The sequence below is a fragment of the Etheostoma spectabile genome, chromosome 2 (genome assembly GCF_008692095.1).
Source record: "Etheostoma spectabile isolate EspeVRDwgs_2016 chromosome 2, UIUC_Espe_1.0, whole genome shotgun sequence".
Lineage (NCBI taxonomy): Eukaryota > Metazoa > Chordata > Actinopteri > Perciformes > Percidae > Etheostoma > Etheostoma spectabile.
In genome coordinates, this window is record NC_045734.1 from 29,100,046 (window position 1) to 29,125,174 (window position 25,129).

The 25,129-nt window shown below is 43.5% G+C and overlaps 2 protein-coding genes across 2 annotated transcripts; both read left to right on the forward strand.

The window, feature by feature from the left end:
• The first annotated feature begins 4,552 nt into the window (after positions 1–4,552).
• Positions 4,553–6,625, forward strand: zgc:195282 (cysteine-rich protein 1). The gene is made up of 4 exons (XM_032536479.1): positions 4,553–4,744; positions 6,238–6,332; positions 6,423–6,477; positions 6,580–6,625. Exons 1-4 carry the CDS (start codon positions 4,702–4,704, stop codon positions 6,588–6,590), a joined length of 204 nt encoding a protein of 67 aa, XP_032392370.1. The 5' UTR covers positions 4,553–4,701; the 3' UTR covers positions 6,591–6,625.
• A 2,201-nt stretch (positions 6,626–8,826) lies between these two features.
• pi4k2b (phosphatidylinositol 4-kinase type 2 beta) lies at positions 8,827–25,129 on the forward strand. Its single transcript, XM_032536431.1, has 11 exons — positions 8,827–9,364; positions 16,533–16,684; positions 17,197–17,277; positions 17,429–17,548; positions 17,768–17,899; positions 19,773–19,926; positions 20,295–20,353; positions 20,788–20,890; positions 21,904–22,037; positions 22,143–22,202; positions 23,830–25,129. Exons 1-11 carry the CDS (start codon positions 9,016–9,018, stop codon positions 24,001–24,003), a joined length of 1,518 nt encoding a protein of 505 aa, XP_032392322.1. The 5' UTR covers positions 8,827–9,015; the 3' UTR covers positions 24,004–25,129.

A 25,129-nucleotide genomic window follows, 5' to 3' on the forward strand; every position in this document is an offset into this window, starting at 1 on the left:
AAATGGATGCTAGAAGTTTAGTTCTTGGTATTTATGGCATGGCTTGTATTTGCATGTGTGTGTGTGTGTGTGTGTGTGTGTGTGTGTGTGTGTGTGTGTGTACGGTAGTGCATTGTTAGCCATTTGGAGGACTGGCATTGCCTATCAGCCCTAAGAGAATTGAAATCCAAAGTGGCATCAACACCTTTGGAATGTGAGCTACTGACACACACACACACACACAAACACACTAAAATGGTTCCTCCATTGTTTTCTTCACAGACCATACAAAACAACAAACTATCCCATAATGCATTCCGACTGAACCAGCTACTCACAGCTACTAATCATGTAGTAATAGTCACCGTGCCATAATCATATCACCACACAGAGGCATGGGGGGACTTATAGGCTTTGCCAGATTAATAGTGAAAAACAAGGACTTATTTTTTTGGACTTTTCCATCCGCTGATACCCTGAGCAGAGGATTATAGCCTTTAGATCGTCTGACTCCAGAAAGGCCGTCACAGAGGGGGATATTTGTGGAAAACACACCCCAGAAATGGATGGCCACACCATTGTGTACCAAAAATACCCGAGCAGCTGTGCCAGATGAGGACTAGAACGGCTTTAAAACAGTAAGGGATGACAGACTGGTGTTGGCTCGGTTGGAAGAGCTTAAGCTTTTCCGGTTTCTGCTGTTGACGGTCTGATGATTCAAAAGAAACAAGAAAAGTAATTCGGAAAACTGATGTTGTCACGCTGACAAATGATGAGAGTATCAGAGAAAAGCAAAAAAAAAAAAAAAAAGAGCAGGTACCAGAAAGTAAATCATCGTGTAGCCCTTTAGTTATCATCATCTGTCAAGTGTTTCAAATGCTGCTCGATATTGTTTGCAATGCGTCTCGTATTGTGAGGCTCATAGTGTGTGTGTGTGTGTGTGTGTGTGCAGCTGAGATGCAAACCCCAAAGCCATGTCATATTCTGGGCTTGGGGAAGAAAGCAGGATGCCAAGAACTGAAACGTGATGACGAGTGGGTGTGTGAGAGTGAGTGGGGTAAAGGAAGCCTTCCAAATGCTCCTTTTCGCTCTGCGTGTGTGTGTGTGTGTGTGTGTGTGTACTTTGGTGTGATCAAGAGTGCGTTCATGTGTGGGAAGAAGGACTCCTTCCAGCCGTTTTCTTTCCTGAGCCTCTTCCTGTGCCCCCCCCCCCCCCCCCCCCAACCCCCAACCCCCGCAAAGCCGGCGTCGGAGGGTTTGGCCTAGGCAAGATCCAACCCACCAGAGGAGACGGAGGAGAGGAGCCAGTGTTTCTCTCTCTCTCTGTCTGTTTCCACCACTCACCGAATGTTCCTATAAATCCCGTTCACACACCAACATTCCCACATCTCTCCATCCAGTGTGTGTCGGTATATCTCATATGACTTGGCAGAAGTGAACCATGCATATGTGCGTGCCAGTGCGGGGATGTGTGTGTTAAGAGTTCTGGCGGTTGTCTCAACGCAGCCTTACCAAAAGATCCACTGGGAAATGTGGTTTTAACACCCCCTCTCTGCTCTCCTCTTGTTTCCTTTCTCTCTCTCCATTTCACAATCACATGGCCTCTGTTTCTCCATGCTCCGCTCCCTCTTTCTTTTTAATTCCTCCTTTTTCTCCTCTACATTTTCCTCTAAGTCGACCTGTGGAAATCCTCTCTGCGTCTAATGACAGTGAACTATGTGTTCTCTATTGAAATGACGACATTAATTTGCATAAAGAAACATTGCAACAGTGCGTACATATGTGCCTCGGATTCAGGACTCTCTGAATGCTGTCCACACACAATGAATCCTGATGGAGAGCCATGATAGGTTATCCTGTAGGGAAGACTTGTCGGGTCATATGACTACTTGGTATTCCAACCCTCTGCAAAGCATGACACACAGGAGAGGGATGCTGGTAAATATGCAAATGATGAAATACTTCATCATAGTTCATCAGCAGCAGGAATGATACGCAGATATGTTTGTGATGTGTGATGAGGCCCGGGAGTACATACGTTAGAAGATCACAAATGTGGTGAATACCAAAGGTGTGTTTGGAAAGTAAACACATTTACTCATGAAGTACTTGCAGTACTTTACTTCCATTTCCTTTTGTATTTGCTCCCCCTTTCACACGGTAATTATTGGATGGAAGTAAACAAGGAGCTTGACTTAAAGGGGAACCATGCAGCTTCGGAGTCATTGGAATTGTTGACTTTTTGGGGTTGAATGGGGGTTGTCTCGCTTCCCCCTAGCGACTGTGAGCGAAAAAAGAAGAAAAAAAAACACCCTTGCAACTTTGGGCCGGCGATGAAGTTTTTCCCACTATCACACCATCGTCATGGCTGAGCCGGCGAAAAAGAAGCAGAAAGCTAGGAAAGCATGGTCGGAGTCAGACACAATTAACATAGGAGCTGCCAAATATGTATTCTGAAGCCGCGGGGGGGGGGGGGGGGGGGGGGCGCTACATGGAAACCTGCCAGCAAAAAGAAAAAAAACAGCAAAGAAATGGCCAAAACTGCATAGCGCCTCTTTAAGAAGTCCTTAATTTGATTTGATACGGTATATAAAGACTTTAACATCTTTACTTTGACACTATCTGCATTTACTTTTCAGCAGGATTTATTATCCATAATCACTCCCTCTCTTTCAAATTCAACATCACTTATCATAATCATAAATCGTTTTACACGCTCACCAAGGATGATGAATTTGGTCTTGCTTAAATTCAGAGATGGTTTGTTACAAACAAACTCCTTCACACTGTCTAATTTGCAAAGCCTTGTAAACACACCTAGCCCGATGAAGGTCTGGTACCACCATTTTATTTCTTTTTTAACATTCGTACTACCTTGTCACTTTGACGTTTTAAAAACAACTAACCAACTGCAACGTGAAATGCTGCCGACAGTAATACATCAAGACTAATAATATTACAAAAATACAACACTAAAAAGGTCTTTCTTCATAATGAGAATTTAACTTGTAATACTCTGAGAGCTTTTTGCCGCTAATACATTTACATTTACTAAAATGTTGTCTGTGGGAATTGTACTGGACTGTATTTTCCGTCTCTTTCGGCCATTCATGAGCAAAAAAACAAGTCCTATTGACAGTGATAGCGATCGAACCACACAGACGTTTGCCTGTCTTCCGCGCTCCAGCGGTCCCGTTCTGCTCTGGGAAGTTCATCAGAGTTCATCTTCTTTGTCCCTGCTGTGCTGAGGCCGGCTACTGTCTCCGTCCCTGTCTCGCTCATCTCTCCTCACCCCTGTCCCTCCCCAGGGGATAACTGCATGTACACACACTCACACAGTGGATGGCACTATCTTTGTGGGGACCTGTCCCTGACATAAAGCATTCCCTAGCCCCTTACCCTAACCTTAACCATCACAACTAAATGCCTAACCTTAACCCCCACCCCCACCCTAACCATAACCTAATTCTAACCTTGATCCTAAAACCAAGTCTTAACCCTCAAACAGCCCTTTAAAGTTGGGGGGTCCAGCATTTTGGTCCCACAAAGCTGTCTGGACCCCACAAGTATACTGGACTCCAGGTATTTGGACCCCACAAATATAGTTAAACAAGGACACACACAGACACACAAGTGTGTCTCACTATCTTTGTGGGGACCAGTCATTGACATAATGCATTCCCTAGCCCCTTACCCTAACCTTAACCATCAAACCTAAATGCCTAACCTTAACCCCCACCCCCACCCTAACCATAACCTAATTCTAACCCTGATCCTAAAACCAAGTCTTATTCCTCAAACAGCCCTTTAAAGTTGTGGGGACCAGCATTTTGTCCCCACAAAGCTGTCAGGACCCCATAAGTATACTGTATTCCCAGTTTTGGTCCCCACAAATGTAGTTAAACATAGTACACACACACACACACACACACACACACCACACACACCTCCCCCTCTGTCCCTCAACCAAGCCGACCTCACCCTGCCTCTCCCTCTGCTCTTTGGCTGCAGCCTCTTTATGTGATGTCATTGTAATAATAAAGAATAAAGGGGCATGTATAGTGTGTGTGTCTGTGTGAGTCAGTGAGCGGGGGCGTGCATGTGTGTGAGAACGTTACAGGGAGAGAGACAGAGAGAGAGAGAGCGAGAGAGAGAGAGGATTGACAGAAAGAAGGAAAGAAAGGCACAAGTGTCAGGTTTCTCTTTTCAATTCAGAGGCTCAACTCCTTGTTTTTAATCTAGAAAAGAGGCTGAAAACAGTAGGAGAGGAGAGAAGATAGCCGGCAACTTGAGCTGCTGACAGCTGTTTTTGTCCCTTCTCTCCTTACCCCTCTTTCTTTTATCTCTCTCTTCCTCCCCCCTTCTGTCTCTCTTTCCAGTGTCATGGCTGTGTACCCATTAACACAGAGACAACTGCCCATAAAATGATGCCTATTTACATGGCTTCGTATCTAATGCCACGTGTAGAAGTGAGTGATGTGATCAGAGACGCTGCCTGTCTCTGTTTCTTCCACTGATGATGAAGCTGCTCAAATCACATATTTCACTCTTCCTGTGACGTCTCCACTCACCACATCCTGGTTTTGAAGAGGCCGACACATCGGCAGGTTAACGCTTTTCCTGTCAATTTTCAGTTCACACATACGCTCACATATGCTCCTCTCGTAGGATATATAGTCTCACTAAGCCCCCCCACTCTACGTTAAATAATCATATACCATCATGGTAGGCTACTGTCCGATCTGTGGGAAGCCCGTCTACTTTGGTAAGTTGGACCTCTTTCTTTTTTTTTTTTTTTACCGTACACGTATGTCTGTCCTCTTCTGTCTGTCTGGTATTTTGTCTCTGTCCTGTTCTCTATTTATTTTAGATGCTGTTACTCTCTCTCTCTCTCTTTGTCTCTCAATGTCTTTCTTTTGCTTGTTTTACCTGAATGGGGAAAAAAAGAGTCCCAAAAGACTTTTGGGACTCTTTTTTTAATAGGATAAAAGGAAGGAATAGAGGAAAATAAGTAATAATATATACTGTACATTTCTGAAAGTGGACATTATAACCTGCCAAACACTAGCAACTAGTAATGTTAACAAGGGCGTCATTCCATTTAGATGCACCAGTACTGAGTGCATAGACTCACCTAAAGGAAACGGAGACTTCGTTAACATGTCACAAGTCAATATACCTGCTTTGAAAAATATGCTTTGATTTTCCTATTATTTTTTGGGGGCATTTCTTAGGCCTTTATTGACAGGACAGCTGAAGAAATGAAAGGGGAGAGAGAGGGGGAATGACATGCAGCAAAGGCCCGCAGGTTGGAGTTGAACCCCGGCCCTCTGCATTGAGGACTAAACCTCCATATATGGGCGCCCTCTCCATCCGGGTGCCCTTGATTTTCCTTTTGATACGCGCTACAAAGGTCTATTTGCTGATATATCTGGCATTATTCTTTGTTTGGAGGACAAAAAGGAGGTCTTTCCACCTGGCTTTCACACACACACACACACACACACACACACACACAAATGCGCATACAGTATCAATGATAACAACAGGATGTGGGTCTAGCGTGCATGCTGCTCTCTGGGTTTCCTTCTTACCTTCTGTCTCTTTAAGTTGAGTCCTCTCCCACACTGTTAAATACAAAACATCACCTAAACCATCTATTTCAAGTCTATTTGGTTCTAGTTTGACTTTTCTATTCATGAACCAGCCAAGTTCCAATTCTCAGATGTGACCCGGCCTACTGAACTCTATCCTCCAACCCCACACCCTCTGTGCACTGATGAGACCAGCAGTCTACAGTGAGAACCAGACACTTGAATCTCACTATTTCTTGTTGATCTTGTATTATTATTGTATTCTTCCTCTAAATCCATAACAGAAAAAAACCAACAGATATGAACACTCCTTCACGCCCTCAGCCATCTCACTGCTCAACTCAAATAGAAATAGGTGTAATTAGCCTGACCACCCTACCACAATAAGATATTAATACATCTTTTTTACTTTATGTTTATACTTCATGTTATTATTACAACTGATCTTATGTTATTACAGTTGTCACTGTTGTTGCACAACCAATGGGGAAAAATTAAGTGACTACTTGACTTGATTAAAATAATTTTTTTATAATTGGATTGAAGTGAAGGTCCCATTTTTCAGAGAATCCCGAGTGTATGTTTGCAAATGCCAAATTGTGTTGCCCTTTTTTTGACTAAATACATTAAATGAATGCACAGTCTTCGTTTGTCATTGGCACAGGTGAAAAGAAGAGGTCCCTAGGGAGGGACTACCACCCTCTGTGTCTCAAGTGTCAAAAGTGCAACAGACAGCTTCAAGCGGGACAACATGCTGAGGTAGGCCTACATGTGGACAATGAATGAGGGAATATGTGAGGAAAACCAGTAGGATGACGCAATAAATATGTCCTGCTAATTGTTTTGCAGTATGATGAGAGGCCATACTGTTCACACTGCTACCTGAGGATGTTTGGTCCGAGAGGTACTGCCACACATACACACATACACACACACACACACACACACACACACACACACACACAATGCCTGAATGTCTTTTCTCTGTGTGGATCTTTCTTGACAGGAAACAGGTGACTGGTGTCGCCATGTCACAGCGCAGCTACTCCACAGACACCAGACTGAGCCAACATGGACAAACGCTGACATGCAAAAGACACGCGGAGCCTGTTTATTGGCATGATAGACAGACAGACTTCAGTTGACCATCACTCATACTCAAACAAAAAGGATTTATTTATAAATGTGATGACCACTGGATGCCATGTGTGTGCGAATGTTCACTTTTGTATGCAAATTGTAAGTCAGTATTAATAAATGCATTTTTTTTTAAACATGCCAACGTCAAACCCTGGTGGATGTCTCAGTCTCTGCAGTGGACGTTGTAATCAGGAGCCCACATGCTCATATCTGGGCACGCAGGGTGGATGTATTCGCTCACAAACTAACAAATACTCTAATCGCCGACAACACACATGCACATAAAAAAAAAATATAAATGAGTTGAGCTATTGGGTTCTCCCTCTCTGCCTTCTCAAGCAGCCAGGGGAAGGGAGAAGGACGGAAGGAGGAATGGATGAGGGTGGTTGATGTTGGCAGGGTAAACCAGATCTTATGCCAGCACAATCTGCTGGAATGGGTGTTACAGGGAGGCAAAGATGGATCTGATCTCAAGTGCATACACACACACACACACACACACACACACACACACATATCCATTCATGCACACTGCTGGCCCCGCAGGAGTGTGCCGTGACTGCTGCAGGGGCTTGTCACCCAGTGGTGGGTGAAGTACATACACACACACACACACACACATACACACACAGACACAGAGAAAGAAGTGTGCTGATGTGCTTCCCTGTAAAGTGTCACACGAGTGACATTTCAGGTATTTGTCCTTGAAGGATAGAGGGATAAAGAAGTAAACGGATAAAGGAGGCAGAGGCAGAAAGAGTGTGGAGAAAGCTGAGTGACAAAGAGAAAGAGAAAGAGAGAGAGAGGGCTGATGGGATTATTTTTAACATCTAGCAAAGAGCTAGCAGAGGGATGCCTGTATGTCTCTCGAGCATGTCTTTGAACCTGTCTGTCTCCCTCTCATCCGCCCGGATCCCTCCTTCATCCTCCCTCCTCTTCTATTCCTGCACTCCGCCCCCTCCATTCTCCCTCCTCCTTCCATGTCTCCTTCACCCCCTAACCCCCTACCTTGAAAGATCACATGACGGCTGTGATACCAGCTGCCTGACAGCTTATTTGCATGTGGTTCAGCTACATTCTCTTATTAGGCGGAGGGGCCGAGTTCTAGGTGAAGAGGGGCTGAGGGTTAGGGAGAGAGAAGTGCTGTGGAGAGCGCTGGGTAATTGAGGGCCACAGTGAGAACTGAAAGAATAAAGAGAAAGACCATGGATGTATATGGGTGGGGGGAAGACAGGAAGGGATAGGGAGAAGTAAAATAGAGACATAGAAAATGAGTGTAGGCCTGGCAAAGTTAAAACAGGGGTTCTTCAACCATGGCTCCACACTTAAGAGCGGAATTTATAGAATTTGTCATTTTTATGTGGTGGCTGCACCAGGAAAGGCCCATTTGTGGTCCCAAGCTCAGAGACAGGCCGTGGGTAGGCAAGGAATTACTCCAAATGATGACAATGGATGAGGAACTGATAAATTAAGGAGCAACATTTGTCTTTACATCCAAGATTAAAAAACTGATGTATCACTGTCGACATCTAGTGGCCATGAAAGACAGTGGACATTGAGGGCATCACAACATGTCAAAACACCAGTGGAGCGTGGCTTTCTTTTTATTAAGTTTAAAAATCATCTACCCACTATCTTAAATCATTTTTAAACTGTGTTAAGTTTTTGGGAATTTTTATAATGAAGTAAAATAATTGGAGCTGCTTTGCATTTTATAATTAGCTAAGCTCTTGTTCATTGTTTGCAGTGAGGCTCTTGGGAATATGCGACTGAAGAGCGGAGGGAAGACGGCCAATGCTGTTCCAAAGCAGGCCAACAGGTGAACATAATTTATCTAGCCAGCAACCGCTTGATGATTAACAGTAGCCTGTAGGCCTATGCCAATATTTGTTGAGATTGAAAGCATTGTTTTAAAGCTAATATTTGGTTTAGGCTTTACCCTGCATTAGCTATGGTCTAACCATGTGAGGTTGACATGTGTGATTTCTATAGTCAATCTATTTAGATTGCCAAGAGAAAATTTACCCTAGAAAGCGAGAGTACGGACCTTACAAGGAGTACGTGAAGGCAACTTTGGCAGACTTGTCTTGTGTGTTGTGGTGCGCATGCGCAGTGAGCCAACAAGGAAGCAGAACAGACCAGCTTGAGTTGACGGCTTTGCTATGTGGTCATGAGCGAAAGCAGTTGTTTTTGAACCATTTAACCGGGGTCAGAAGGGAGGCTCTTGAAAATGGAAGGCTGACAGCTTAAAGAAAGAAAAGTCAGGGTATTTAAGTACACATTTATTAAAAGCTGAGCAACAATGATGTCAGAATGCGACCCGCCGCCGGAGACCAGCGATTCCGTGCTGGACACCGGAGCAACAGCGGGAACGTTACCTGAGTCCGAGTGTAACTTCTACTCCTCAGAGCCTGTGAAGGTATTATATGACAGGAGTGGGATAGGGTTGGGACTTGCGGCGAACCCTGGAGTCGCTGTTCGTATTTCGGACTCTTGTGAAAGCGTCCTGACCGAGCTGGAGACCGACGGCTCCGGCGAAGAGGCGCTGTTGTTACCGTGTTTAGCAGGAAGCTCGTGGTCTCCGCGAGCTGGACGAGAGAAGCGGAGCAGACACAGCTCGTCGTCGGATAAAGACACCTTGGCCTCCCCAGGTAACTGTTGCGGATCAATGCTTTCGACATACGATCAAAGGAAGTCCAACAATTGACACTTTTAAGTTGGGTATGTCCTGAGGGACGTGTGTGTGTGTATTTTTGCATATGATTTAGTGCTCAAAATTAGCAAATAACAGAGACTGCAACGCGGTCAAAACGCTATGATGTCATACAAGCCCTCTGAGAAGGTTTGGGGGGGAAATCGATACATCATAGTATCGCGATATTTTCAGTGGCAATACTGTATCGATACATAGACACCAAGTATCGATCTTTTATTAAATGTGTTGGTCAGTTTGTCTGCTTGGCAATCTTATTTTGCAAGTGCAATGAACAAACAGAGAAATGTATCTTTTTAAAATAAACTGGGAAAAATTAGAAGTTGGAAAAAAGGTTACAACTTGCAATATATCGCAAAAATCGCAATGATATTGTATCATGGCGTAAGTGTCGTGATGATATCATATCCGGAGGAGTCTGGTGATTTCCCCCCCATCCCTGTACAGTCTTGGGCCTGCTTTGGGGAACTGGAGTGTTGATTATTGACAGGATATTAGTTAAACCCAACCAAACTCGACACTGCCCTGACACACACTCAACTCTGAATGTTAAGAAAACTGTCCATACACTCGTGTTACATTGACATTAGGCTTGTGTTTGCATTGAGATAGAGTCCGTACCTAGTCTGTCTACTTTGTGCGTCAGCTGATGCAATATCTGCATGTTATCATCCCTGTGGGTGATATGAGCTGGCACTCTCACCTCGTGACCTAAACGCTACATGGAAGTCCAGCCACGAGTACAGTTATGAGTAGGACAGGGCGAGAATTCAATCTATTTAGTTAGCCTATCGTCTTTCAATAAAATCATATCGTGACACAAAATCGCCTTATCTAAATTGATAACAAGCACATACTAACTCCAATTTCTCCAAATCTGAATATTTTAAAGGAATATCATTTAAAGACTGCTTTTGGTTTTACATTAAAACCACATTAAGATTAAAAAAACTGGACTCCCAACTGACAACCTTCATGTCACACATGAATACCCCAGTGTAGTGAAATCAAACTTAATCCGATTACTCGGTACAGTATATGTCGGCATGCATACATATAAACATAGTCCGAGGGTAGCTGGAAAATATATTTTTCTCTGTGTAATTTCACATGAAACTGTTATGCTTAGTAATATGCAGTGCTGCTCATAAGTGTATGAACCTTTAAGCTGAATTTGACTAAAAAGAGGAATAAAAAAAAATCTATTAATTTTAATGCCTTAGTTAAAGAAATTAGGAAAAATCCAAACTTTTAAGGACACCAATTTTCTTTGCAAATGAATAATGTCATAGATAAATCAATACATGTTCTTCCATAAAATACAGGGGGCATAAGTACACACACCCCTATGTTAAATTCCCATAGAAGCAGGCACATTTTAATTTTTTTATTTTTTATTTCATGGATCCAGGATACTATGCATCCTGATGAGGTTCCCATGGCCTTTGGAATTAAAATACCCCCCCCCCCCCATCATCATCACATACCCTTGTGTTGAGAGAGGATTTTTTTTCTTTAGCATGGTTTCCTAGACTTATGAGCAGCACTGTACATACATGGGCTCTGCCATGTGGTTATTTCATATAGGCTAGAGAGGGAAGAGTTGTGACACTCTTTGATCTCACTGGGGGGGGGGGGGGGTCATGTGGTTCATGTAAGCCAGTATAGTTCCAACACTGTCATGGTATTCTATGAGACTGACAGCAGCGAGTGCGATATTGAATTGTAAACATGAATGAAAACACATACCCAAGTACTTGTTTCACTGTTATTGCATTATTGCATATTTGTAGATGTCAGTTTTACGTTTGCAGTAGTAGGGGGGGGCAACTGAAACCCAGAGTTTTACTAAAACATTCACTATAAAAACAATTCAAAATTATAAACTACTCCAGAGAATATATCTGTAGTATAATACTGGTCTGTAATACAAAAAATGTTTTCTTAAAGGCATACTCTCTCATTAATGAATTCAATAATCACCCAAAATGAGTTTAAAACACAAGAATAAAAACCTTTCACTTCCAGAGGGATTGGCAGGTCTTTCATATACAGTTGGACACTAGAACAGGGCTTTATCTTCAAATGGGATCCAATAAAACAAACAGGCATGAGTTGACCACACAAACATGATCATTTTTAAAACTAAGCCATACACAAAGTATCAAATATATTAAAGAGTAACAACTCATTACGCTTGGATGAATGAATGAAATGAGACAACAACATGTATGTATCTAACTAGAACAAAGGGAAGGAGCAGGGATGAAGTGTGTGTGTGTGTGTGTGTGTGTGTGTGTGTGTGTGTGTGTGTGTGTGTGTGTGTGGTGTGTGTGTGTGTGTGTGTGTGTGGTGTGTGTGTGTGTGTGTGTGTGTGTGTGTGTGTGTGTGTGTGTGTGTGTGTGTGTGGTGTTGTGTATAAGTGTTAAGTGTTAAGAAGAGAGGAATGCGGTGGGGAAACTATAATATTTAGCATTAAATGACTCCTGCAGTACACCGCGGTACCCCGTTAGGTGCCCAGTAGTCGGTTACCGTCTTAGCCTCTTCCGCTCTCTGCAGCTGCGAATTCCCCGATGATTGTGCTGTACACATACAAATAAAGATAAGTATATGCATCATAAAAGGGCCTTTTATATAATATAAAGAGTTGACGATTCAAAAGAGGTAGCTATTTAATCAAGAGATTCCTCCACAGCTGGCGAAGTCGAGCTAGCAAACTAGCAGGCAATTGGTCATCTACCAAGTTACATATATACAGTATATATGTATATATGTGTGTGTGTGTGTGTGTGTGTGTGTGTGTGTGTGTGTATCATAAAGGGCCTCTGATAAAATATAGTTATAGTTGCCAATTCTTTCTCTACCACTCTGGGCTAGACCAAATGACCGGAGCCCACGCTAGGTCGTGGTATAGGCCTATATCGGCCTATATCTTTAAAGACATAAGTAACATCAGCAGGCCCAAGTTAACAGGGATTACAAAATGTCTTGACTTTAAACCATTAAACACTCATAATAGTTGATGCCACTTTGGATCAAGCCGGCGTTTAGGTTTCTGGACAGATGATTCCTCATAAAGGAGGCTAAGAGAATGTGGTTTTTTGCCTGTGTATTGCTTGGTTGCGTATCTGTGGTCCGTCTTACATATTCGCAGCACTTGATCTGTTTTGGACTATAAAAAGAAAAAAGATGTGGGAAAACAAAGAGCAGGTGATCTAGTCGCCATGGAAGCGGCACATATTCTGACTAAACTCCTCATTGGACATCACTGCTCCTCATACCGCCCACCGTTTTTCCCTGCAACTCAATATTGGAGCATTTGTTTCCTTTTATATTCACCTCTCTCTCTCTCTCTCTCTCTCTCTCTCTCTGAGCTCTATTGTTCAACCATGTTCTATCTGGGCCACAAATCTAGGCCACAGGTAGACACGCTGAGCCTAAAATCGCAGGTGTTGGTCTCCTATTTCTTCTAGCCTTTTAGAAAAGTGTTCAGGACTACAATTACAATGCAGTTGTAGTTTTTTTTTCAGTGCTTTACAAATTAGAAGTCACACTTAGTCCTCAGAGCTGTGTCACTTTGTAATGATATCAAATTCTGGCAAGGCAATTCTACTATGGATATCTCATGGAACATGGCAGTAAACCATCCACTCCTTCTGCCAAAATGTACACGTACTGTATATAATCTGCCAAACCACATGTCCCACTGTCTTCCTTTACCTGAGTCCATCGGTGTATGAGTACTGTTAGCAGTGTGAAATTATCTTATTTTAAAGTTACGCAAAATACATGTAATCTTGATTAAAACATTTGCGTACCTTGACATATTTAAACATGTAGCTGTCTAATCCCAGGACAAAGATTTCAATGTGCAATAATTAAAGCGCTAACGAATCAAGAACACGAGCCTGCAGTGGCTAAGGTGTACAGTGGCTTGCATACGTTTACACACCCATGCTAAAGTTGATTAAAAAGAAGAATAAAAAAACGTGGATTTTAATTTCAAAGGCCAAGGGAACTTTATCAGGATGCATAGTATCCTGGATACTTGAAGTAACTGGCCTTTAAAAATAAAAATGTGCCTGTCTCTATGGGAATTTAACTTATGTATTTTAAGGAAGAACATTTTTTTTTTTTTTACAATATATTATTCATTCACAAAGAATATTGGTGTTGGATTTTCCTAAATGTTTTGACTTGCGGCACTAAGATCAATTTCCAAAAGATGTTTTTTTTTTATTCCTCTTTTTATTCAAACTTTAGCATGGTGTGTCAGCCTATGCAGCCACTGTACATTTGTGTGTAAAGTTCCTTGGGACCACACATCTTAGCAGTGACCGTTTCCAGAGTGCAGCGTTGCTCACACAGTTTGTGTGCACTGCAGGTCTCTAGAGCTTTGAGTGAGCTGCTGTGAAACAGCACATCTGGGCCCATTAACTGGCCGAGGGCTCCGAGAGACAGACATTACATTTGCATAAGGCTTTTGTTGCAAGCAAAGGCGAGCAAGACATTTCTACTGTCCCACTGCACAATGACATTATCACAGACTTTCATCAATCATCCAGCGCAAGCGTACATCCATCATCAGGTGAGAGAGCTGCATAAACAGACCGAATTTATTGTTGGAAATTTTTATTTTGTATTTTGGAACCGATCAAATATAGTGTCAGCTCTGTCTCACACACAGCTACATTTGTGTAATAAATCAGAGGCCCCCTGCAGTACTTTATCACAGTCCATCTTTACGTCTGTGTTGACACCATGTTATTTCCAGATTCAATTCGAGATGAAGCTGTTTTTATATAGCAATCAGTTTCCCTGCAGACCACCAAAAAAAACATGGCCAAGAACTTTCTAATTGGACATCAACCAGAAGACCTCACACCCTCAGGGTGCTGCTGGGGACTGCATTGTGGCCTAACTCAGGCAAATGACCCGTCTCATACTAGGTACTCAGGCAAACATGGCATGACACACACAAAAAAACCCGTTACATATAGTTTTTGTGCCGATATTATGAAAAAAAACACACTTTTTCTGGGCTTTGTGGTGTTATATCGTCTCTCTGGTACATCCACCCGCATACAAACTTGGAAATAAAACCATCCCTGCTGTTTTGAGTGAGATCTGGTTTCTATGTCCTCTGTCTTCAGTCTCCGAAGGAGCTGTTAGACATCTGCACGGCTTTCTACGTCATAGCCAGGACGAGGTGGCTAACCGTAGCATGCTAGCTCGTTCTCAATGGCAAAACACTACTACAACACACACTAGTTGACCATAATCCCCAAAAGAACTACTTCCTGTCCCTGTTGTGCAGGTATTCCACAAGTGGCCCTGGTCTAGAAGAAGTCTCCCAGCTGATCCTGCCTTGGACTGACCAAAGCTGGAGAAATAGTTATCTAGTTGGTGGGATCTTACCGAGCTATTGAGCATGTGCAACTCCCCAAAAGATAGTAAAGAAGTGAGATGTCTCACTCTGTAGCTAAAACAAGTCAGATGTCTCACTCTGTAGCTAAAACAAGTCAGATGTCTCACTCTGTAGCTAAAACAAGTCAGATGTCTCACTCTGTAGCTAAACAGAGACCTAAACACACCGGGTGAAAACAGCATCTGTAGCTGTGTGCAGTACAAAAAAAAAGGTGTTTTTGAAAATGGATCATGGAAACCTATTCTGGTACAACCTCTAAATACATTTATGAACCTGAAAATGGACAGAATATGAGCGCTTTGAGCTTTTTCCACTTGGACCACTAGGATGCAAAATAATGACATACACATACATGTGTGTGAGTTGGTATGTAAACTGTGTATAAATATATAAACTAAGCTGTATATGTTTTACTTTAATGGGAGTTGGTTTCATCAGGAGGGCTGACAGTCTTGAGGCAATTCGCTGTATGATGTGACCTGCTTGTGAAGTTGGCCCACGTCAGACTTGGTCTTTGCTTTACTTTCAACGCATGCTCTTTATTTCTCATTATACATATAACAAGCGGCAAATGGAGCACAGAACACAAGCACAGCCTCGCCTAAAACATCATTTTGATAGCCTCTCAAACTACTTTTTGTTTCTCCTTATCTGTGACAAATGGCATGATAACTGTCCTCACGTCCCTCAGTCCCTTCTTCCCCTCATCCCTGTGTCTGCCCCTTCATCGCTCCCTGCATCCCGCTGGGGCTTTAGCAGGACTGATACAGAGCATATGGAGCCTGCTGTCAGCAGACAGATCTGCCCTGTGAGAGGTGACGGTAGAAGGGGTTGTGTCACATGCTCGGGCCTTCATCAAAGGAATAATTAGCACCCGATACCAGTCAGACAGCATTCACACGCATAGAATTATATTAGACCTAAAAGGTAATAGAAAATAGCCATTTTTGTGACGTGTGGCATAGTAGCTTTAGGTTGGCATTTTGGCAGACAGGAAAGTGGGGGAAGAGAGAGGGGAAAGACCTGCAGCTATGACCACAGATCAGGTTAGAACCCTGGGCCTCTGCAACAAGGACTGAGCCCCGGCACGGCCTCTACCAGCTGAGCTACCAGGGTGCACCAGAAATAGGGATTCTAATTATCCCACAAGTGTGAATGTGTGTGTGTGTGATAGACAGGTTGGACCCCAGCTCTCTCCCAGGGAGTGAGTGCTGGGAACTATTCCAGCCTCCCATGACCCCGAACAGGACACGCGGTTTAGAGAATGGACGGGTGGATGGCTCCCACATACAAACCGTGTGCGTGGGTGGAGAGGGTAGTCAGGGGAAAAGCAGAAGGATGCTAAAGATTGACCCGTAGATTACAAGCATGTAGAAATATCATTATTTGGATGAAACTATTATTTTTAGTAGAATATCTTTTTACCCAGTGATAGGGTTTGCAGAGATGACCTCAATATTATCCATCATTCAAGTCATGAGTTTTTTATGGCAGTTGACTCCTTTTTAAATGCTGTGACACAGGTTAATGAGGATATTTTCCTGACGGTTCACTAAACTTTATTGTCAACGTTTTTAACTGCATTACATTAATTTAGAACCGAGTTTTGGAAGGGCGTGAATGCGAATCGCCCACAATGCAAACATGAATATCAATCTGATCTTTTCCCCCGCTCCAGGTACCAACAGTGGAGACTTCAACCATTTCCCCGACGACCCTGAGTTTGCAGATATTATCAAAAGGGCGGAACAAGCCATCGAGAACTGCGTCTTTCCGGAGAGGATCTCCCAAGGTTCCAGTGGCAGCTACTTTGTCAAAGACCCAAAAGGGGTGAGGAGCAGATAGAGGATTGTATGTTAGGCTTTTTTAATAGGAGTTACGAGATTTAAGAAAGCATTAATAGTCACATTCCACATTCCGATTTACCCAGCTAGGGTAGAAATTCTAGCTCGGGATTAAATGTGCTAGCTTGTTGACATTTAGCTTACTGTAAGCTCCCTTTCAAAGCGGTTCTGCACTGCTTTAGACCAGAGTCCAGCTGCTGAACGCAGTGAACAGGAGGCGTGGTTAGCATCACATTAACAAGTTTAATAAGCACAACAGGAAAAAGATATCGATCTCTAACATGTTAACAGCTTCTCTGTCACTTCACATTTGTTGCTTTTAACTTTGCATGTCATGCCTGTGGTTCTTTACTCTTTTTAAAGGTGCCAAAACATGGAAATGGCTAGTTCTGTCGCTGCTCTGTCCCTGTCTGTGCCGTATTCTCCCATTGTCTGCCACGTGCCAAATGTATCGCAAAATGCATTTGTGGTATAACAAATGTTCTTTTCCCTCTACAGAAAGTCATTGGTGTGTTCAAACCAAAGTCCGAGGAACCTTACGGTCACCTTAACCCCAAATGGACCAAATATTTTCACAAGGTACGTTGTGTGACATCTGGTACGTGTGTGTTAATTAGCAGCAAAGACTCTAAAGCAGTTTTCTTTTTGAAAGCTTTCTCAAAGTTTCCTGGTTACCCTCTCCCTCTCTCTGTCTCTCTCTCCCTCTCTCTCTCTCTCTAACTCACACTAGCTGTGTTGTCCATGCTGTTTCGGCCGAGGCTGCTTGCTGCCTAACCAGGGCTACCTCTCCGAGGCTGCTGCCTCACTGGTTGATACCAAGCTCGGCCTGGGAGTGGTGCCGAAAACCAAGGTGGGGGCTCTTAAGAGCATGCATGTTATTGCATTTAAAGGTTTTTGAATTTGCAACATGTCATCACCGTTTGACTGAAATCAGACTCCATTCTGAACTCCTTTGAATTGTGTATTGAAGCTGACTAGTAAGTGTATGTAGCTGTAAGAGAAACTCTCCAGCAGTGGTCACCAGGTCCAACTGATCCGGTGGTAACCGGGTGCCTTCCTTCCTTACCAGGTGGTGTATCTGGCCAGTGACACATTCCACTACAGCGCCATCGACCGAGCCAAATCCAGGGGCAAGAAGTACGCCTTAGAGAAAGTCCCCAAGGTGGGACGACGCTTCCACAGAGTGGGCCTGCCACCCAAGGTAACAACAAGTAGGAACCCTTCATGGTCTACTGTCACCAACGTTAAGCGGTTTGGTTTGAGGAACCAACGAGAAACACCGGCCGGAAACCCTTTCTCCATTCCTGTGTGGCATTCGCTTTCAGACTTTTTTCTTTGTTAATGTGGAAATCACTTTAAGAAGGCTTGTACAAATGGTGTAATTAGAACAAATAATAATGTATACCAAAATATTTTAATGCTAACATCCCCCCCCCACCCTTCAACAGGTTTAAACAGTTTCTTTAAATGCCCCATCTTTTTGTTTTACATATACAGTTGTGCTCATAAGTACTGAATTTGACTAAAAAGAGAAATGAAAAAAAATATCTTTTGGGAATTGATCTTAATGCCTTAATTTAAAAAAGAAAATGAAAAATCAAATCTTACATTATTCTTTCTTGTGAATGAACAATGTATTGTAAATTAAGAGATGATCTTATGGAAAGTACCCCATGCCAATGTCGAGATATGTTGAAGGGTATGTGATGTGTTGTTATTTTAATTCCAAAGGCCAAGGGAACTTTATCAGGATGCATATTATCCTGGATCTATGAAATAACTGGCCTTTAAGAATAAAAATCTGCCCGCCTCTATGGGAATTTAACATAGGGATGTGTGTACTTATGTCCCCTGTATTTTAAGGAAGAACATTTTATTTATTTACAATACATTATTCACTGTCAAAATGAAGGTTGGATTTTTCCAAATCGTTTTAATTAAGGCATTAAGATCAGTTTCCAAAAAAAAAATATATATATATTTTTTTTTTTACTGTAGCATGAGTTCCTAAACGTATGAGCACCGCTGTACCAGGTCGGCTGTCTTATCATTATGAAATGAGTGTGTGTGTGAGCAGAGGGCTCAGAATAGCTACCTGGCAGAGGACAGATAAAGGAATCATGTCACACTCTCTCTGAAACAACACTTAAATAAAATAAGGTAGGAAGAGGAAGCGTAAATGTCATCTCTGTTTGGAATTGTGTTCAGCATCTTGCAAACAGTGATTGTGTGGTCTTATCACACCTGAAACCGATTTTAACAATTCATCAAAAACATGTTAAACGTATTGTGCAGCTCCCTCTCTCTGTGTGTGTGTGTGTGTGTGTGTGTGTGTGTGTGTGTGTGTGTGTGTGTGTGTGTGTGTGTGTGTGTGTGTGTGTGTGTGTGTGTGTGTGTGTGTGTGTGTGTGTGTCTCTCGCTCTCTCTCGCTCTCTCTCTCTATGTGTGTGTGTGTCTCTCTCTCTATGTGTGTGTGTGTGTGTGTCTCTCTGTGTGTGTGTCTCTGTGTGTGTGTGTGTGTGTGACTATTTGTGTCTCTCTCCCTATATGTGTGTGTGTGTGTGTGTGTGTGTGTCTCTCTCTGTGTGTGTCTCTGTGTGTGTGTGTGTGTGACTATTTGTGTCTCTCTCCCTATGTATGTGTGTGTGTCTCTCTGTGTGACTGTTTGTGTGTGTGTCTCTCTCTCTCTCTCTATGTGTGTGTGTGTGTGTGTGTGTCTCTCTGTGTGTGTGTGTGTGACTATTTGTGTGTCTCTCTCCCTATGTATGTGTGTGTGTGACTATTTGTGTGTCTCTCTGTGTGTGTGTGTGTGTGTGTGTGTGTGTGTGTTTGTAGATGTTAGCTGTTAAGAGAAAGGTGGCTGGATGAACGTGTTCAGGAAGTCATATGAGGAAGTCGGCGTCATGTTTTCAACAGTCATGCACCGCTGACATGTTAGCCCTGTTGTCAACACACAATTTCACGTTACGTCATTTCACCCCACCACATCATTACCATAGAAACGGGCTGCCGGCACTTTCAGAACCCCGCTGCTTTCTCTATGTTCATGTGATGAGGTGTGTCTTTGTGTCCAGGTGGGCTCGTTTCAGCTGTTTGTGGAGGGGTACCGTGAAGCGGACTACTGGCTGCGGCGCTTTGAGGCCGAGCCCCTGCCGGAGAACATCAGGAAGCAGCTGCACTCCCAGTTTGAGCGGCTGGTAGTGTTGGACTACATCATCAGAAACACAGGTGAGGGTGTCTGTGTTGACATGTAGTAAACCCGCTGTGCAGCTAGGGATGCTAATGATTAACCGCTAACTGCAAATACAAATCAGTTAAACTGTCGAAAACAAAAATAAACAAACTAGTTTTTGCACTATAAAAGAAAAAAAACTCTATTTCTTAACTGCGAGTGAACTTGTTGGTGCAAACTTTGCACTAGCATGTTGCGTTGAGCCGCTTTTTATTTCCTGCTGGATGGTGCTCACGCTTTTGAATTTGCGCTCGTCATTAATCATCTATAAAACAATAATAATGTAGAAAAGCTGGCTGTCTGACTGTGGTCTCTTTCCCCACCTGCATACCTATTTCCATGACGTCTTTGTCTTCGTCCTCAGATCGAGGGAACGACAACTGGTTGATCAAGTATGAGAAGCCGGGAGGGGAGGGACAAAAGGTGAGGTCACATTCACCCAAACCCAGGGCGTGTTCAGACGGATCAAAGAACAAATTCTCACCTGGCCTCATGCAATTGAACTGCTGGAATGGGACACAGCCCATGTTGAACACGCACACAAAAAAGCTTAAACGCACACACTTGTGTACTCGATGCTCCGTCACTTATTCACACGCGCGACACATTGGGGTTGATAGACACTAGCTTGGACATTGCAGATCTGAGATCTGCCCCCGAGACGCTGTCTGTTACAGATCCCAGAACACTGTCTGTCTCCCCATCATCACTCATTATTTGTCACGCGTTGATAAATGAGCAACAGTTGTCACCAATCTGTCTAATTCATCAGGCCTGCGGACAGTGATCATCCATCAGGAATCGCTCAGTCAGTTGTTGGTGATGACGTCTTTGATCCTCTCTTCCTCTCTCTGTAGGACGCAGAGTGGCCAGAGCACAGCTCCGAGTCCTGCATTCAGATCGCAGCCATCGACAACGGCCTGGCCTTCCCCTTCAAACACCCGGACGAATGGAGAGCCTGTATGTTGGTCCATGTCCTCGTCTTTTCTGCTCACTGTCTCACATGGGGCCATGTTTGTAGCAGAACCTTTTGCAATCTGTGTAATCAGATTTGTAGACAAAGCTGTAAATGCATCCATTGATCTGGGAATGTGGAGATGAATCTGTACATGCAGATTACAGTGCAGACAAATCTCCACACATGCCACACGCATTCGCAGATCTCAGAGGCGTAGCAACAAGCATGTGAAAAAAATGACAGCCAATTAAGAAGTCTGATGACTCGATACATCAATGTAGATATCGCGACATCTAGTTGTGCTTTCACAACTAGTTTACCAATGAGATTTTAGACAAATGATCATCAGTAATGTGGATATATGACTAAGTGGGTAAAGGCATTCAGAAAATGACATCACTTTACTGTCATACAGCCTTTAAAATCACTTGTGCCATATTACGATATAACGATATCCAAAATCTACCATATCTAGTTTTATATCATAATATCGATACAATATTGATATATTGTCCAGTCCTAATTTCCAGCTCCTGGAGCAAAATGTTTTTTTAGCCATTGATATCTAAGTATGCATTGACAGATTACAGATTTGCCTACACATTTACCTGTTGACATTCACATGGATAGTTGGGCACTTTCCAAAGGTTAAGAAAAAACCCAATTTTGGCTTAACCTTTGGACAGTGCCAGGCTTGATGTCTTTGTGCTAAGCCAACCAGCCGCTGGCTGTAGCTTCATCTTTACCCCCCAGACACTAGCGTGGTTTCTGTCTTCCTCTTTGAGCTCTCAACAGAAAGTGAACTAGCTTATTTTTCCAATCTATTCTTTCAATTGTCTGTCCCTCAAATAGTTAACTAGTTATTTATTTGGATTGATTTGTTCTGGCCATGATGAGTCTTAGACGATAACAGTAAAGACTCACTACAAAACGGTAAAGACGCAAATTAATATAAGAAGACAGTGTGGGACTCTACAAGATTTATAGTGGTGTGGTGATTGCCTCCCCCCATCAGACCCATTCCACTGGGCATGGCTCCCCCAGGCTAAGGTGGCCTTCTCCCAGGAGACCAGAGACCTGGTGCTGTCCCGCCTCTCTGACATGAACTTTGTCCAGGACCTCTGTGAGGACCTCTATGAAATGTTCAAGGTACGAGCCGCCTCCTAACTATCTGTGTAGGCAGATTACTATTAAGAGAAGAGCTGTCTTGTCAGTGGGACGCCTGCTAACAGGAGTTCTTGTCTTTCTCTTCAGACGGATAAAGGCTTCGACAAAACCATGTTTGAGAGAACGATGTCTGTGATGAGGGGACAGGTGAGTTTATCCTTTAAGTGCTACTCTTAGGCTTTTGGGCTTCCTTTATTGTGTTATGTATCTTTTTGTTCACCGTTATAGGTAATGATAAAGCCTAAAGGCCCCCCCCGCACCCCCCGAAAGGGACTTTACCATCTCCAACGATAAACCCCGTTCACAAACTGCTCCAAGACAGTCTTGATAGTTCCCAGCCTTTACTTCAGAGACAAATGTGATGTCACTTTGTAACCTGTTATAATGCTCACCTAGCGCTAGCGTAGCCTCCCCACCTGCTTCTGACGGCTATAGCCTTCCAGATACGTTCAGGGCCCTCAACTGATTCTGATGTAGTGTCCTACCTAGGTACTTCAGGACAGCCCTTACACTGCTTTGACTGGCAGTAGTCCTTACCTAGTACTTCAGGACACGCCCTCATACTCTGCTTCTGACTGGCTAGTAGTCCTTACCTAGGTACTGTCAGGACGACCTCATACTCTGCTTCTGACTTGCTAGTAGTCCTTACCTAGGTACTGTCAGGGCCCTCATACTCTGCTTCTGACTGCTAGTAGTCCTTACCTAGGTACTTCAGGGCCCTCATACTCTGCTTCTGACTGGCTAGTAGTCCTTACCTAGCTACTGTCAGGAGCCTCATACTCTGCTTCTGACTGGCTAGTAGTCCTTACCTAGGTACTGTCAGGGCCCTCATACTCTGCTTCTGACTGGCTAGTAGTCCTTACCTAGGTACTGTCAGGACCCTCATACTCTGCTTCTGACTGGCTAGTAGTCCTTACCTAGTACCTAGGTACTGTCAGGACCTCATACTCTACTTCTGACTGGCTAGTAGTCCTTACCTAGTTACTGTCAGGACCTCATACTCTACTTCTGACTGGCTAGTAGTCCTTACCTAGGTACTGTCAGGACCTCATACTCTACTTCTGACTGGCTAGTAGTCCTTACCTAGGTACTGTCAGGACAGACCCTCATACTCTGCTTCTGACTGGCTAGTAGTCTTTACCTAGGTACTGTCAGGGCCCTCATACTCTGCTTCTGACTGGCTAGTAGTCCTTACCTAGGTACTGTCAGGGCCCTCATACTCTGCTTCTGACTGGCTAGTAGTCCTTACCTAGGTACTGAGCATGTGCAACTCAAGATGGAACAGGAGTGAGATGTCTCCCTCTGTAGCTAAAACAGAGAGCTCAACACACAGGGTGAAAAGAGGAGCTGCAGCAATAGTGCAGTACAACAAAAATAGGGTGTTTTTTGATAATTAAACAACATAAACCTATTCTGGTACAACCTGATATTGAGCATAATTTGAGGTCTTTAAAGAAAGTATTTTTGACTGTCTTTCGTCTTTCTCCTTTGTGTCCTATATTCAGTTCTTCCTTTTTTATATCCCACCATGCTCTCCTTTCTCCCGTGCCCTACTTTCAGTCACTTTTGTTGTTTGCTCTGTAACTTAACCACCATCCATCTCGACCTAATTTCTCAACATCCACCCCGGTCTACTGCCCTGCCTCACCTTTTCATGTCACACACACACACACACACACACACACACACGCTCTTAAATCCAACCAATACCAATACAAGAATGGAAAATAAATGGTGTGTGTACGTCATCCATCGTAAACCCTGTCTCCACCAGGTGTTGAACCTGACCCAAGCGCTGAAGGACGGGCGGAGCCCCATCCAGCTGGTGCAGATGCCCCGGGTGGTGGTGGAGCGCAGCCGCTCGGGCGGCCACGGCCGCGTGGTCACGCTCGGCAACGCCTTCACGCAAACCTTCCACTGCAAGCGGCCCTTTTTCTCCTCGTGGTAGAGACGGGCGAGCTGAGGAGAGACTTCTGCAACAGGTCTTTATTTGTTTTGGGTTTTTTTTGTCCTGAAGTGAGGGAGAACTGGACACTGCTCCTATTTCTCTGACAAGAGAAGAAGTGAAGAAGAAGACACGGATGATGAAGAAACTTGGCTTCAGTCCATCCCCCGTGGTTGTGAAGAGACACCGAGAAGCGTGGCTGCTGGAGAGATTGGCGTACCGTTGTCTCATTGAGACCTTGGGGCTGTTTGTGGTTACCATGGTGACTTGATTAGATAATCAGCTTTTCCACAGAGGTGGGCTTTGTTTATTGTTAGAAGGCAGAAAGGATATTTTTTTTTTTTTTTTTTTTTTTTTTAAACCCACCCACAGTACCTACTGAAGTCTCTTGCAAGGTGTCTTAGTGGGGTTAATGGCCAAAGAAAAGTCCCTGCAGAACCCAGAAGGACCAGATCCGCGGGCCGCTATTTTGGGGAATTTGAAGCAGCGCTTTCACAGATCTCTCCAGAAAGGGATTTATAAAATCCGTGTGAACGTTGGTCCCGGTCTGGGACAAAGTCCCCAAACCGATTTGCTTTGCCTTGTAGGACCACGTGTTAAAATATAGTTGTGGACTTGCACCGCTGGAGGGTGTTTGACGAGTTCTCCAGAACCGGGTCAGACCACTTTTTACCCAGTGTTTTGTGTCTTCAACTCTCACTACTGCCAAAATCTGCTTGTGGGAGGAATATTTTCAAAAGCCTCAAGAAGAGAATATTGTTGAAACTTGAATATGAAATGTGGGGTTGGAGGACTAGTGATAAGCACTGCTTGAATGTAATCCGTTTACTACACAGATTCCCGCTCCTCAACATTTCAATACGAGTGAATGAAGTCTATATTTTTTTTGTAACAATGAATGTATTTGTTGTTAGACATGTATTTAATTCCATGGGCGGGAGGTTCCTGGTCCCCGCCCTTTACAGGAAATTACAGGAAGAGGAAAGACAAAAACAGAAGGGGATATTTCACACTTGCTTGATGCCGTCGTTTTTCTTATGTATGCATCTTGACATTTTTATTCCAACTCGATGATTGTATGAGTAAAGTTGTATATTTAACAGATGAAAAAATAAAATTTGGGAAATTT